The 12763-nt window shown below is 42.3% G+C and overlaps 1 protein-coding gene across 1 annotated transcript in view; it reads left to right on the forward strand.

The window, feature by feature from the left end:
• The window catches only part of efcab6 (EF-hand calcium binding domain 6), a 116282-nt gene that overhangs the window by 41884 nt on the left and 61635 nt on the right, over nucleotides 1-12763 (forward strand). The window contains exons 15-17 of the mRNA XM_072552383.1: nucleotides 1566-1726; nucleotides 8495-8620; nucleotides 8803-8974. Of these exons, the coding sequence (XP_072408484.1) occupies nucleotides 1566-1726; nucleotides 8495-8620; nucleotides 8803-8974 (459 nt within the window). The remainder of the gene's footprint in view (nucleotides 1-1565; nucleotides 1727-8494; nucleotides 8621-8802; nucleotides 8975-12763) is intronic.

The raw sequence follows: 12763 nt of genomic DNA on the forward strand, positions 1-12763 counted from the left end.
CAGAATCCTTAGGGAGCTGGTTGGTTGTAATGTCTGGATAGTTGATGTATATCAAATTGGTGCCAATAGCATGGGGTTTAGTCCCTATTTTGATTGGGGTAGATTCAGGGTCTGCCTCGTTGCCCTACCCATGTTGGAGGTTGTAGCACCATGTGTCAGACCTACCTTCAGGCAGATAACTCCTGCTGCTGCTAAAATTGATTGGAGTTCTTAGAATCATTGAAAAGTTGTACCACTGAAGAAGTCTTTTGGTTGGTTTGTCTGAGCCAATCTCTAGAATCGCAACTCCACCAGTCCCACTTTTCTCCCTTTTTCCTGTCGCTGTACAAATAGTTTGTTGTTTTGTGCTTATCTAAGCCCCCTTCAGAAATCTGTTGAACATGCCTCCACCACACCGTGGGCGGCACGGTGGTACAGTGGTTAGCACTGCTGCCTCACAGCGCCTGAGATCCGGGTTCAATTCCCGCCTCAGGCGACTGACTGTGTGGAGTTTGCACGTTCTCCCCGTGTCTGCGTGGGTTTCCTCCCACAGTCCAAAGATGTGCAGGTCAGGTGAATTGGCCATGCTAAATTGCCCATAGTGTTAGGTAAGGGGTAAATGTAGATGTAGGGGTATGGGTGGGTTACGCTTCGGCGGGGCGGTGTGGACTTGTTGGGCCGAAGGGCCTGTTTCCACACTGTAAGTAATCTAATCTAAAAAAAAAACCACACTGCCAGGCTGTACATTCCAGACCCTAACCAGTCACTGTGGAAAAAACTTTGACCTCATGTCACTATTGGCTCTTTGGCAATCACCTTTAAATCTTGGCTATCAACTCTTCCACCAGCAGAACAGTTCCTTTTTATCAACATTGTCTATATTTTTTGCTGTCTCAATCAATTTGGACTCTAGTTTATTCTGTATTAGAATATTTTTCATAGAATTACAGAGTAATAATGTATGGAGGTGGTCATTTATCCCATTGAGTCTCTGAGGGCTCCTTTGAACAACAGTCTAGTTGGTTTGGCTCCCCAGCTCCTTTCCCACATTAAGTTTATTCTGCAGACAAATCTTTACTGAAGTAAGCATATGTTAAATCCTATACCTGACTCTTATTATTTTACAAGCAGCTAATTATTTGACAGCAGTGGAACACAGGAAAAGGTTATGAATCCAGGGTCATTACAAGCGGCAAATTCCCTCCTAGTTAGCAGCTTGTGGTTTTGCAGTATTTTTTTGGAACTTGAGCACACAGTCTCAGCTCAAACATTAATATGGTATTAATAAAGTTTTATATAATTGAAGGATGAAGCATTAAGGCAAAGTCCATTTAGTCTTTTCAGGTAGATACACAAAGTACTAGTCAAATTTCTTTTGTGGATTTCCTGTGGACCCAATAAAAACATAGGCCAAAAAAATAACAAAGCAACTACTAACGTGCTCTGTGTCAACCTTTTGACTAACATTAATTCAGGAATCAAAGTTATGAAGTTCAGAAGGATGATGTATGTGATGGTACGGTTTGAGTCTAACAGCACTATCAAACTTTTGTCTTCATACATTTTATGCTCAACATTTCAACCAGGTGGAAGATATTCTCCGTAACAAAATTAATCAAAATTGGAAAGAAATGCAAAAAGCTTTAATGAAAAGTGATCCTGAAAAGACTGGCACAATATCCCTTGCTGAATTGCGAAAGATCCTAGAAACCTACTGTCTCTCAATTTCTGATCAACACTTTGAGAAGTAAGTAATTGCAATATTAGTTAAATATACTCAGACCATTTTGAAATGGTAATGATATTTTTGTAAGATATCATTCAAGTTTTTTATGGTATCTGTGTGAGGTGTATCTGGCTGATTATCTGGTGACTGCTCATTCTTTAGTATTGCAGTTCTTGGAAATGTTGCTATAGTGAGTGTTGCAGCGAATTCATTACATATATTAGAAAACCTTCCATGCTGTAAAGCTCTTGGACTCAATAAATGGTTGAATTCTGGCACTGATGTTTCAGTTCCTTGCTCAATTAATTAAGTCTGCCTCAACAACGGTAGTCTGCAATGAAGTAGCTTCTCCAGTTAGAGTCATAGAGATGTACAGCATGGAAACAGCCCCTTCGGTCCAACCTGTCCATGCCGACCAGATATCCTAACACAATCTAGTCCCACCTGCCAGCACCCAGCCCATATCCCTCCAAACCCTTCCTATTCATATGCAATGCCTCTTAAATGTTGCAATTGTACCAGCCTCCACCACGTCCTCTGGAAGCTCATGCCATACACGTACCACCCTCTGTGTGAAAAAGTTGCCCCTTAGGTCTCTTTTATATCTTTCCCCTCTCACCCTAAACCTATCCCCTCTATTCTGGACTCCCCGACCCCAGGGAAAAGACTTTGTCTATTTATCCTATCCATACCCCTCATAATTTTGTAAACCTCTATAAGGTCACCCCTCAGCCTCCGACGCTCCAAGGAAAACAGCCCCAGCCTGTTCAGCCTCTCCCTGTAGCTCAAATCCTCCAAACCTGGCAACACCTTGTAAATCTTTTCTGAACCCTTTCAAGTTTCACAACATCTTTCCGATAGGAAGGAGACCAGAATTGCACGCAATATTCCAATAGTGGCCTAACCAATGTCCTGTACAGTCGCAACATGACCTTCCAACTCCTGTACTCAATACTCTGACCAATAAAGGAAAGCATGCCAAACGCCTTCTTCACTATCCTATCTACCTGCGACTTCACTTTCAAGGAGTTATGAACCTGCACTCCAAGGTCTCTTTGTTCGGCAACGCTCCCTAAGACCTTACCATTAAGTGTATAAGTCTTGTTAAGATTTGTTTTTCCAAAATGCAGCACCTCACATTTATCTGAATTAAACTCCATCTACCACTTCTCAGCCCATTAGCCCATCTGGTCCAGATCCTGTTGTAATCTGAGGTAACCCTCTTCGCTGTCCACTATACCTCATCTGCAAACTTACTAACTGTACCTCTTATGCTCGCACATAGTTCCTCAGTAATTGTGAAAATTGATCTGGTTGTTCACTTTCACAATATACAATCAAGGTGGCAGCTTCTCTAGGAAGTCCCAAATAACTAATTGTGTTGATTTTTACAAAGTGTGATGTACATAATGCTCCCTTCCCAATTCCTCATAGCTTTGACAATGAGTTGGCAACTTTATGAAACTGAAATTAGGTTTACTGGTCTGAAGAAGGGTCACTGGGCCTGAAACATTGATTGTTTTCTCTCCACAGATGTTTCCAGACTTGGTGTGTTTTTCCAGCAATTTCTGTTTTTGTTTCTGATCTTTAGCATCTGCAGTTCTTTCTATTTTTTTGTTTAGATTTTCTGTCATCTGATCTTGATCTTGTAACTCACTCCTGTTACCGTTTTTGAGTTAGTAGATTTTCAGCTTTGGAAAAGTAGTCTACTAGAAAGTAGACATTAGTCCGTGGACTAGACTACTTTACATGCCTTCAGTAAATATGGCTCTCCTTGTTTGTTTTGTATATATTGTGCTATATTGGATTGATCTTTAATTATCCTTTTTGGCAATGTTCACCATCTGCCAAGTCTGGGATAGTGTGGAGATGATATGTTGTGCTAAATTTCTCATTCATTCATGAAGTTTCTGAATTCTTCATTCATAAACTGAGGACCATTGTCATTCCTTCCAATATTTGAAATGATTTGACAGTTGAAGCATGCTTTCAACATTGTACTGTTTCACCTATTGATAGTTGTTGAAGTGAGCTTGGCTAACTCCCAGTAGTCTGAATAGGAATTGAATGTGACCAGGTACTCAATTTCACAGATGGTAAAGAAGATGTCAGATTAGACTGTTAGGTTTTGGGGTGGAACCTTCACATGCCCTGAATGGCACAAGCCAGAGTGAGTCAATTGGGGAAATGCAGCAAGATTGGCAGAAATGAAATTCTCAACATTGGGGGTAGAAAAGTTCAATTCTGTACCCAATTATTGAACAGTGAGATGAGTATTTTGCTGGAGAGAGACCTATTTTCATATATTAGCATACCATTAATATTGAATCTCACCTCATTGATATGCATTTTCCCATGACCTAGTTTGAAACTAAATGGTGAGAATTCTTGACGTGAAACTTCAAGTGGGTACTCAGCAGATCTTAAGAAAAAGAAGTGAAAAAATGGCCAGTGTTGGGAATTATAAGCAAAAACAGAAGTTGCTGGAAAGGCCCTATAGGTCAGGCAGGATGTGTGGAGAAAATCAGAGTTAAGGTTTTGGGCTCAGTTACCTTTCCTCAAAACTGATGGTAGCTAGGAAGATTTTATTTTGCAGAATATAAACTGGGGGAGGGGGGTAAACTGGGGGAGCCCAACGAGAGAAAAGAATAGATGGACAGACAAAGCAATTGATAACAGGAGAATGAATAGTTATTAGTGGCTAACGTTGGGTGCTATGTAATAGCAGACTACGTGATAACAAGGCCTGGTGTGTGGGAGTTGGGGTAAGCACATGTGAAGGTGCCTCAAACGCTAAAACTATTGAACCCCATATTGGGTCTACAAGGCTATAGAGTTCCCAAATGGAAAAATGAGATACTGTTCTTCCAGCTTGCACTGAGTTTCACTGGGGCACTGCAGCAAGCCTAAGACAGAGATATTGGCCAGAGAACAAAGTGGTGTGTTGAAATGGCAGGCAACTGGAAGTTCAGGGTCTTTGTTGCAGATAGAACATACATGTTCTGCAAAGCAGTCACCCAGACTATGCTTAATTTCCTCAATATAGAGGAGACCGGATAATGAGCAGCAAATGCAGTCGACTAGATTGAGCAGATCTAATTAGCTGCTTGCTCTTCCAGGCCTCCATCTTGGACTGTAATCGCAACATCTCAGGATATTTCTCCAATTCTTGCAGCTGCTGTTCCACAGAAGTTGGCATCCGTCATATTCCAGCCTCATTGCTTCATCAGAACACATCTTTAGCCCACCTAAAATATAGTTCTGCATTTCAATACTGCAATTTGGTGCTTGCTAACACCTTTCATTGTAATACTGCTGCCAAGATATTTTACGTAGCACCCACCTAATGTGTTCGAGCATGTAGAAACTTGGGACTCCTCACTTGTTTACTTTGCTCCTACTTGGATGCTTATACTAACTGTAACTTGCGTTGCCTTGTCTTTTTGTGTGTTGTTGCCTCATTTAGAACTTAAAAGTTATTACTGTCTTGCCTTGGTGTTTAGAGCAGACACACAGCCAGGCAGCATGTCATGGTTGTTAGCAGTGATCAGTCAAGGTGAGTGCCAGCAGCCTACCTGGTAAACACACTATCTGTGCTTCAACCAAGTGGGCAGGTCTCAAATTCTACAGATGGCCCTCAGTCAGGGGTACCAGCACAGTTAGTCGAGGCCAGCATCTGATATCAGTCCAGGGGCTTGGACACAATCAATCGGTTGCTTAAGATCAAAGGTCTGGGGGTTTGTAACTCTACAGCCTGCCATAGTCAGACCTGCAGGTCTAATTCAACCACTCCGGAGATTTGCAGTTAGTCCATCATGGAGCAGCACAATCAGGAGTCTCATCATTCATTAGTCAGGTCTGTCTCTCCACATTAATAAGTGAATGTGGGCCACACTAATTCCAGAGTGTCTGGATTTTATCAGTGGCTTTAATAGAGGGAGGCTGGGGTGTCAATTGTGGGAATTGGAGGCAGCATGCTGGGATACAGAGGTGATAATAATTGTGAAGTGAAGAGACTCGACATATAAAGGTGGGAGATAATAGAGTGTAGAAAGACTAGGATTATTGTAGCAGTGGGGAGATTATTGATTGAAATCACAATCCCATGTATCAATTGGGGGGGGGGGTGGGTGGCGACGGTGGCATGACTATGTTTAGAACGACAGCGCTGTATGCCGAAGGCTTGGGTACAAGTGGGGAGATGGACGTTGAAGTAAAGAGGCTGGGTGAAAGCATGGGGAAGATCAATGCCAATGGGGTTGACGGTGAGTGAAGGAAGATGTTGCCCTCTGTTGTGAGTGTAGTAGACTGAGAGTCTTGTTGGGAGTTGGGTTCATTAGCGGAGAGAATGAGTGTGAAGTAGCAAAGAGAAGATAGTAGCACTTCCCACTTGCAGAGCACAGAAACTCATTTAAGCTTCTTGTGATATTGCTGAGTATTTTTCCAGACTATGGACACTGCACTGCAGCTTCAGACCAGGCAGGCAGGGCATATTGCCATTGTCTCCTCTGACAGACCTGAGGAAAGTGGATGACCTTCCTCTGCATCACTCCACAAACTAAGACCTGGAGGTGGTGAAGTGGGCTAATTTCCCTTTCTTAGTCAGCTTTGGGGCAAAGTTTTACACACGGGAAGCATGAATGGCAGTAGCTGACTGACAGCACTTGGCTTGGTGCACAAATGCATTTTAAAAAATGGCACCAGGAAATCCAGAAAGTTCCAGCAATCATCTGTACTTTCATCTCTGGTAAATGCACAGTAGTGTTGGGCACCATAGAGGCATGGTACATTGCTAATGAGGCAAGCTGAGGGGAATCGTGTGAGAAAACTTGCTTGAGCTCCGAGAAGGAAAACTCCCATGAAAATCCCTGAAGTTGATACTGAGCTGATTTTTGATAAAGACACTTAGTTTCAGTTTCAGGTGAATTGGAGTTATTTTTAAACTTTTGAGTTTGTTTTATTATGCCTTTTCTGTGTTTTGAAATACTGCTTTGGCTTTTGATTTAGCTGAGAAGTAAGAAAAATGTGTGCTTGATATGGAGAAAATTGCTGAGGGCAGAGCTGTGTTCTAAATGGATATGGGTGGGTTTCAGTAAAAATATAAGTCAGTGAAAAAGAAAGCTGACCTAAAGTCTGCAAACAACTAGTCTGCTGTGTTTAATCAAATATCTCAGTGTGTATATTTAAAGAGAGGAAAAATAAACTCCTCGAGAATTAGATATGGTCAGGTAGCTCTGTAGGAACTTTTGATCCTGCCAAAGGGGATTATCTTTGTGTGTCTGGTGGGTTGTGGTGTCACTACTGCTGTGCCACTTCAAAACTATTCTTCCAAGAGCTAGAAATCCATCAAACCCACAAATTGTAATAGGAGTGAGTGACAAGATCAGAATGAAATGACAGAAAATCAAGTTTCACTTTGATAAAGTTGCCAAATCATGTTGAGAGTTGGGGAGTTGGTAAGGGTGCATTCATTCTTTGTACTCAACAAAAGTCAATCCTCTGGTAACTTGGGACTTGACGAAAAGTCAGCAATTCCTTTAGTTGTATCAGGGGGTTGTATTTGGTAAGGTTTTACTGTATAACTCAGCTGTGACCTGTGCAGCCAGACTTAGACTGAAAAGGATCCACCTTCCAGAACTTGAGTTTATTTGTCCTATGGGCGCGAATGCCACTTTAAGATTGGTTAAGTTTAGCGACTTAAGTGTACACTACAAACTTGAATTGTTTAGAACCTTCTCTTGTTCAGTGTACCTATTTAGTCATTATTTCTTGTTTAGTTCAAGTTTATATTGCAACGCTTCTTTTTGTGTTCATATTTAACCCAGGATTTCTATCCCATTTTTCTTTACTCTTAATTCTTCTATATGTTCTCTAAACAATGATAGTCTATCAAACTAAATCCTAACAAATTTCCACCTTGTACGGTATTCTTTTAACTGGGATCATAATGCAATACTTTGATGTGCTGATGCCTATCACAACTCTAGTTTATGTGAGGGATTTTCTTAGCGCTACCTGTCCAATTCATGAATTTACTCTTTGTAATACACAAATTCAAGTCTTGTATTCCAGACACAAATTCATACCTCTTAAATCAACTTTTTGTATACACTCATTTATACTTATAGACTCTCCATTTGATAAGTGCTTTTATTAAGCACGAAAATCTTTTAAAGAATCAACCTTGTGCAAACTCTGGTCACATTTATGTGCTCATTACACTGTGATAATTTTCCTGTTAGCTAGTTCCTCTGTGGGTGCAGCATGAGTGATGCAAAACCACTTAACCTACCAAACTTATTTGACATCCTCATGATAGTCATCTCAAAGTGCTCTGACTGTTGAGAAACTAGCCAGCTACAGATAATTGAAAATTGCTTTTAAGTCATGGCAGAGTCAGCACAGATCATGTCTCCCTTCCAAAGCTGAAATAGAATTTTAGCTGTTTATTTATTTGCATTTCCAAATCATTGAACAAAGCAGCACACTTGTAGAAATTAACACTTTCATGAAATTACTCTTCACCTTGGCACCGTGGAAAGTGGAAGGTTTGGATTGTGTTGGTTAGGTAGGAGATGATTAAGAGTAGAGCATTCTTTTTGCAAAGCAGAGTGCACTTGTCATGTAATATAGGTTGAGCTTCATAGTACTTCGATCACAAACTGTTAGGCTTACAGTGTAAATAACAGGCCTAATGTCATTAGAATATTGTGAAAGTGCACCTTTTAAAATATATAAGATTGAATATAGTTGCACAAATATCTGAAAAACAGTCTCTAAATCTTTCAGATTATGCCAACAACAACAGAACAACAACTTACATGTGTCATACCAACAATTTCTGGAAAGTCTTGGGGTGCATGACATTCCTAAAATCATTGGCACTGATGTGCTTCAACAACAAGACAAAAAAAGGCAAGCTCACCTTTTCACCAGTACTTGATGATAATGGTTTATTATTTAAATTCATCTCAAAATCTGGATTGATTTCAAATAAATATTGGACCAGTGGTGTCAATCTCCATTACTCTAAGTTTTCATGGCGTTCTAATTGCTGAATTATTTCCATGAATAACTGTACCAAATGTTTATATCAGATTAGCAAAGCAAGGAAATGAAAACCTTATACGAGGCAATATGATGACAGTGAATGAGGTGAAATCAGAGCTGTGGCAACGTATTATGAACTGCGACAGTGTCATTAGGAAAAGTTTCCTGACTCACAAGAACCAATCCAATGGAAAAATCAACAAGGAAGGATTCAAGAAGGTGATTTTTAAAAATATTTGAAACCAGTAAAATATTTACCTCAAGCAACTGAAACTGCAGTAATACCTTATGATGCTTTGGCCTATTCATTTGTTCTGTTTTTTTTAGGATTCTCTTTTGCCTGAAGTGTTGACATAAACTCCCATACTATGAAACTAAGGAATATATCACACACAAGGGAGAAGTAATTTTTGTCACAGCACGCTCTTTTTTTTTTTCTCATTGCTGATGCAATATCCACCAGTTCGACCCATCTTCTATTGCCAGAGATTAGAACATAGAACATAGAACATAGAACATAGAACAATACAGCACAGAACAGGCCCTTCGGCCCACGATGTTGTGCCGAACTTCTAACCTAGATTAAGCACCCATCCATGTACCTATCCAAATGCCGCTTAAAGGTCGCCAATGATTCTGACTCTACCACTCCCACGGGCAGCGCATTCCATGCCCCCACCACTCTCTGGGTAAAGAACCCACCCCTGACATCTCCCCTATACCTTCCACTCTTCACCTTAAATTTATGTCCCCTTGTAACACTCTGTTGTACCTGGGGAAAAAGTTTCTGACTGTCTACTCTATCTATTCCCCTGATTATCTTATAAACCTCTATCAAGTCACCCCTCATCCTTCGCCGTTCCAACGAGAAAAGGCCGAGAACTCTCAACCTATCCTCGTACGACCTACTCTCCATTCCAGGCAACATCCTGGTAAATCTTCTCTGCACCCTCTCCAAAGCTTCCACATCTTTCCTAAAGTGAGGCGACCAGAACTGAACACAGTACTCCAACTGTGGCCTAACCAAAGTCCTGTACAGCTGCAACATCACTTCACGACTCTTGAATTCAATCCCTCTGCTAATGAACGATAATACTCCATAGGCCTTCTTACAAACTCTATCCACCTGAGTGGCAACCTTCAAAGATCTATGTACATAGACCCCAAGATCCCTCTGTTCCTCCACCTGACTAAGAACCCTACCATTAACCCTGTATTCCGCATTCTTATTTGTTCTTCCAAAATGGACAACCTCACACTTGGCAGGGTTGAACTCCATCTGCCACTCCTCAGCCCAGCTCTGCATCATATCTAAGTCCCTCTGCAGCCGACAACAGCCCTCCTCACTGTCCACAACTCCACCTATCTTCGTATCATCTGCAAATTTACTGACCCACCCTTCGACTCCCTCATCTAAGTCATTAATAAAAATTACAAACAGCAGAGGACCCAGAACTGATCCCTGCGGAACTCCACTTGTAACTGGGCTCCAGGCTGAATATTTACCATCTACCACCACTCTCTGACTTCGACCGGTTAGCCAGTTTTCTATCCAATTGGCCAAATTTCCCTCTATCCCATGCCTCCTGACTTTCCGCATAAGCCTACCATGGGGAACCTTATCAAATGCCTTACTAAAATCCATGTACACTACATCCACTGCTCTACCCTCATCCACATGCTTGGTCACCTCCTCGAAGAATTCAATAAGACTTGTAAGGCAAGACCTACCCTTCACAAATCCGTGCTGGCTGTCCCTAATCAAGCAGTGTCTTTCCAGATACTCGTAAATCCTATCCCTCAGTACCCTTTCCATTACTTTGCCTACCACAGAAGTAAGACTAACTGGCCCGTAATTCCCGGGGTTATCCCTATTCCCTTTTTTGAACAGAAGCACAACATTCGCTACTCTCCAGTCCCCTGGTACCACCCCCGTTGCCAGTGAAGACGAGAAGATCATTGCCAACGGTCCTGCAATTTCCTCTCTTGCTTCCCACATAATCCTAGGATATATCCCGTCAGGCCCGGGGGACTTGTCTATCCTCAAGTTGTTCAAAATGTCCAACACATCTTCCTTCCTAACAGGTATCTCTTCTAGCTTATCAGTCCGTTTCACACTCTCCTCTTCAACAATACTGTCCCTCTCGTTCGTAAATACTGAAGAGAAGTACTTGTTCAAGACCTCTCCTATCTCTTCCGACTCAATACACAGTCTCCCACTACTGTCCTTGATCGGACCTACCCTCGTTCTCGTCATTCTCAGGTTTCTCACATACGCAAAGAATGCCTTGGGGTTATCCTTGATCCTATCCGCCAAGGATTTTTCATGCCCTCTCTTAGCTCTCCTAATCCCTTTCTTCAGGTCCCTTCTGGCTATCCTGTATCCCTCCACTGCTCTGTCTGAACCCTGTTTCCTCAACCTTATGTAAGCCTCCTTCTTCCTCTTTACTAGACATTCAACCTCCCTCGTCAACCAAGGCTCCCTCACACGACCATTTCTTTCCTGCCTGATCGGTACATACATATCAAGGACACGTCGTATCTGCTCCTTGAAAAAGTTCCACATTTCCACCACATCCTTCCCTGACAGCCTATGCTCCCAACGTATGCTCCTCCAATCCTGTCTTACAGCATCGTAATTTCCCTTCCCCCAATTGTAAAAACTTCCTTGTTGTGCGCACCTATCTCTCTCCATAACCAAGGTGAAAGTCACAGAATTGTGGTCACCATCACCAAAATGTTCACCCACTAACAAGCCCACCACTTGTCCCGGTTCATTACCGAGTACCAAATCCAATATGGCCTCCCCTCTGGTTGGACACTCTACATACTGCGTTAGAAAAGCTTCCTGGACACACTGCACAAACACCGCCCCATCCAATCTACTTGATCTAAAGAGCTTCCAATCAATATTTGGGAAGTTGAAGTCGCCCATGACTACGACCCTGTGGCTTCTGCACCTTTCCAAAATCTGTTTCCCAATCTGTTTCTCCACATCTCTGCTGCTATTGGGGGGCCTATAATAAACACCCAACAAGGTGACTGCACCTTTCCTATTTTTGACTTCAGCCCATACTACCTCCAGAGGCAGATCCCCCTCAAACTTCCTTTCTGCAGCCGTTATACCATTTCTAATTAGCAATGCCACCCCCCCTCCTTTTTTACCACCCTCCCTAATCTTACTGAAACATCTGTAACCAGGAACCTCCAACAGCCATTCCTGTCCCTCATCTATCCATGTTTCCGTGATGGCCACAACATCGTAGTCCCAGGTACCGATCCACGCCTTAAGTTCACCCACCTTATTTCTGATACTCCTTGCGTTGAAGTATACGCACTTGAGCCCATCTCTGTGTCCGCAAGTAGTCCCTGTCAGTGCTACCTTCTCCACAGCCTCCCTACAGTCTTGGGCATCCTGACACACAGCTAGCTTACTTGCTGGACTACAAGTCCGGATCCCATCCCCCTGCCAAATTAGTTTAAACCGCCCCCGAAGAGTGCTAGCAAACATACCCCCCAGGATATTGGTGCCCTTCTGGTTCAGGTGCAACCCATCCTGTTTATACAGGTCCCACCTTCCCCAGAATGCAGTCCAATTGTCCAAATATCTGAAGCCCTCCCTCCTACACCATCCTTGCAGCCACGCGTTCAACTGCACTCTCTCCCTATTCTTTGCCTCTCTGTCACGTGGCACCGGCAACAACCCAGATTAAGCCTTGCTCTGCTTAATTGGATGGAAATCCACTGCCACAGAGTCCATTGGCCAAGTGGATTTAATCAAAATTACCCCAGGATGTGAAAGTTAATTTAAAAAAAAAACTAACACTAGGGGCCATCAAAACAAAACGTGGTCCTCTCTTTATTCATGGTCCTCTTGTGCACTTTCAGCAGAGTATCTAAATATTGAAAAGGAGTGGAGGACCTGTGATTTCCTCTCACTATATCAGTACATCAGTACCAGGTGAAATGCTTCAGTCTCTAATCCCATAAATGTAAAAGGGTCAGTTA

The sequence above is a fragment of the Chiloscyllium punctatum genome, chromosome 32 (assembly GCF_047496795.1).
Source record: "Chiloscyllium punctatum isolate Juve2018m chromosome 32, sChiPun1.3, whole genome shotgun sequence".
In the NCBI taxonomy this organism is placed as follows: domain Eukaryota; kingdom Metazoa; phylum Chordata; class Chondrichthyes; order Orectolobiformes; family Hemiscylliidae; genus Chiloscyllium; species Chiloscyllium punctatum.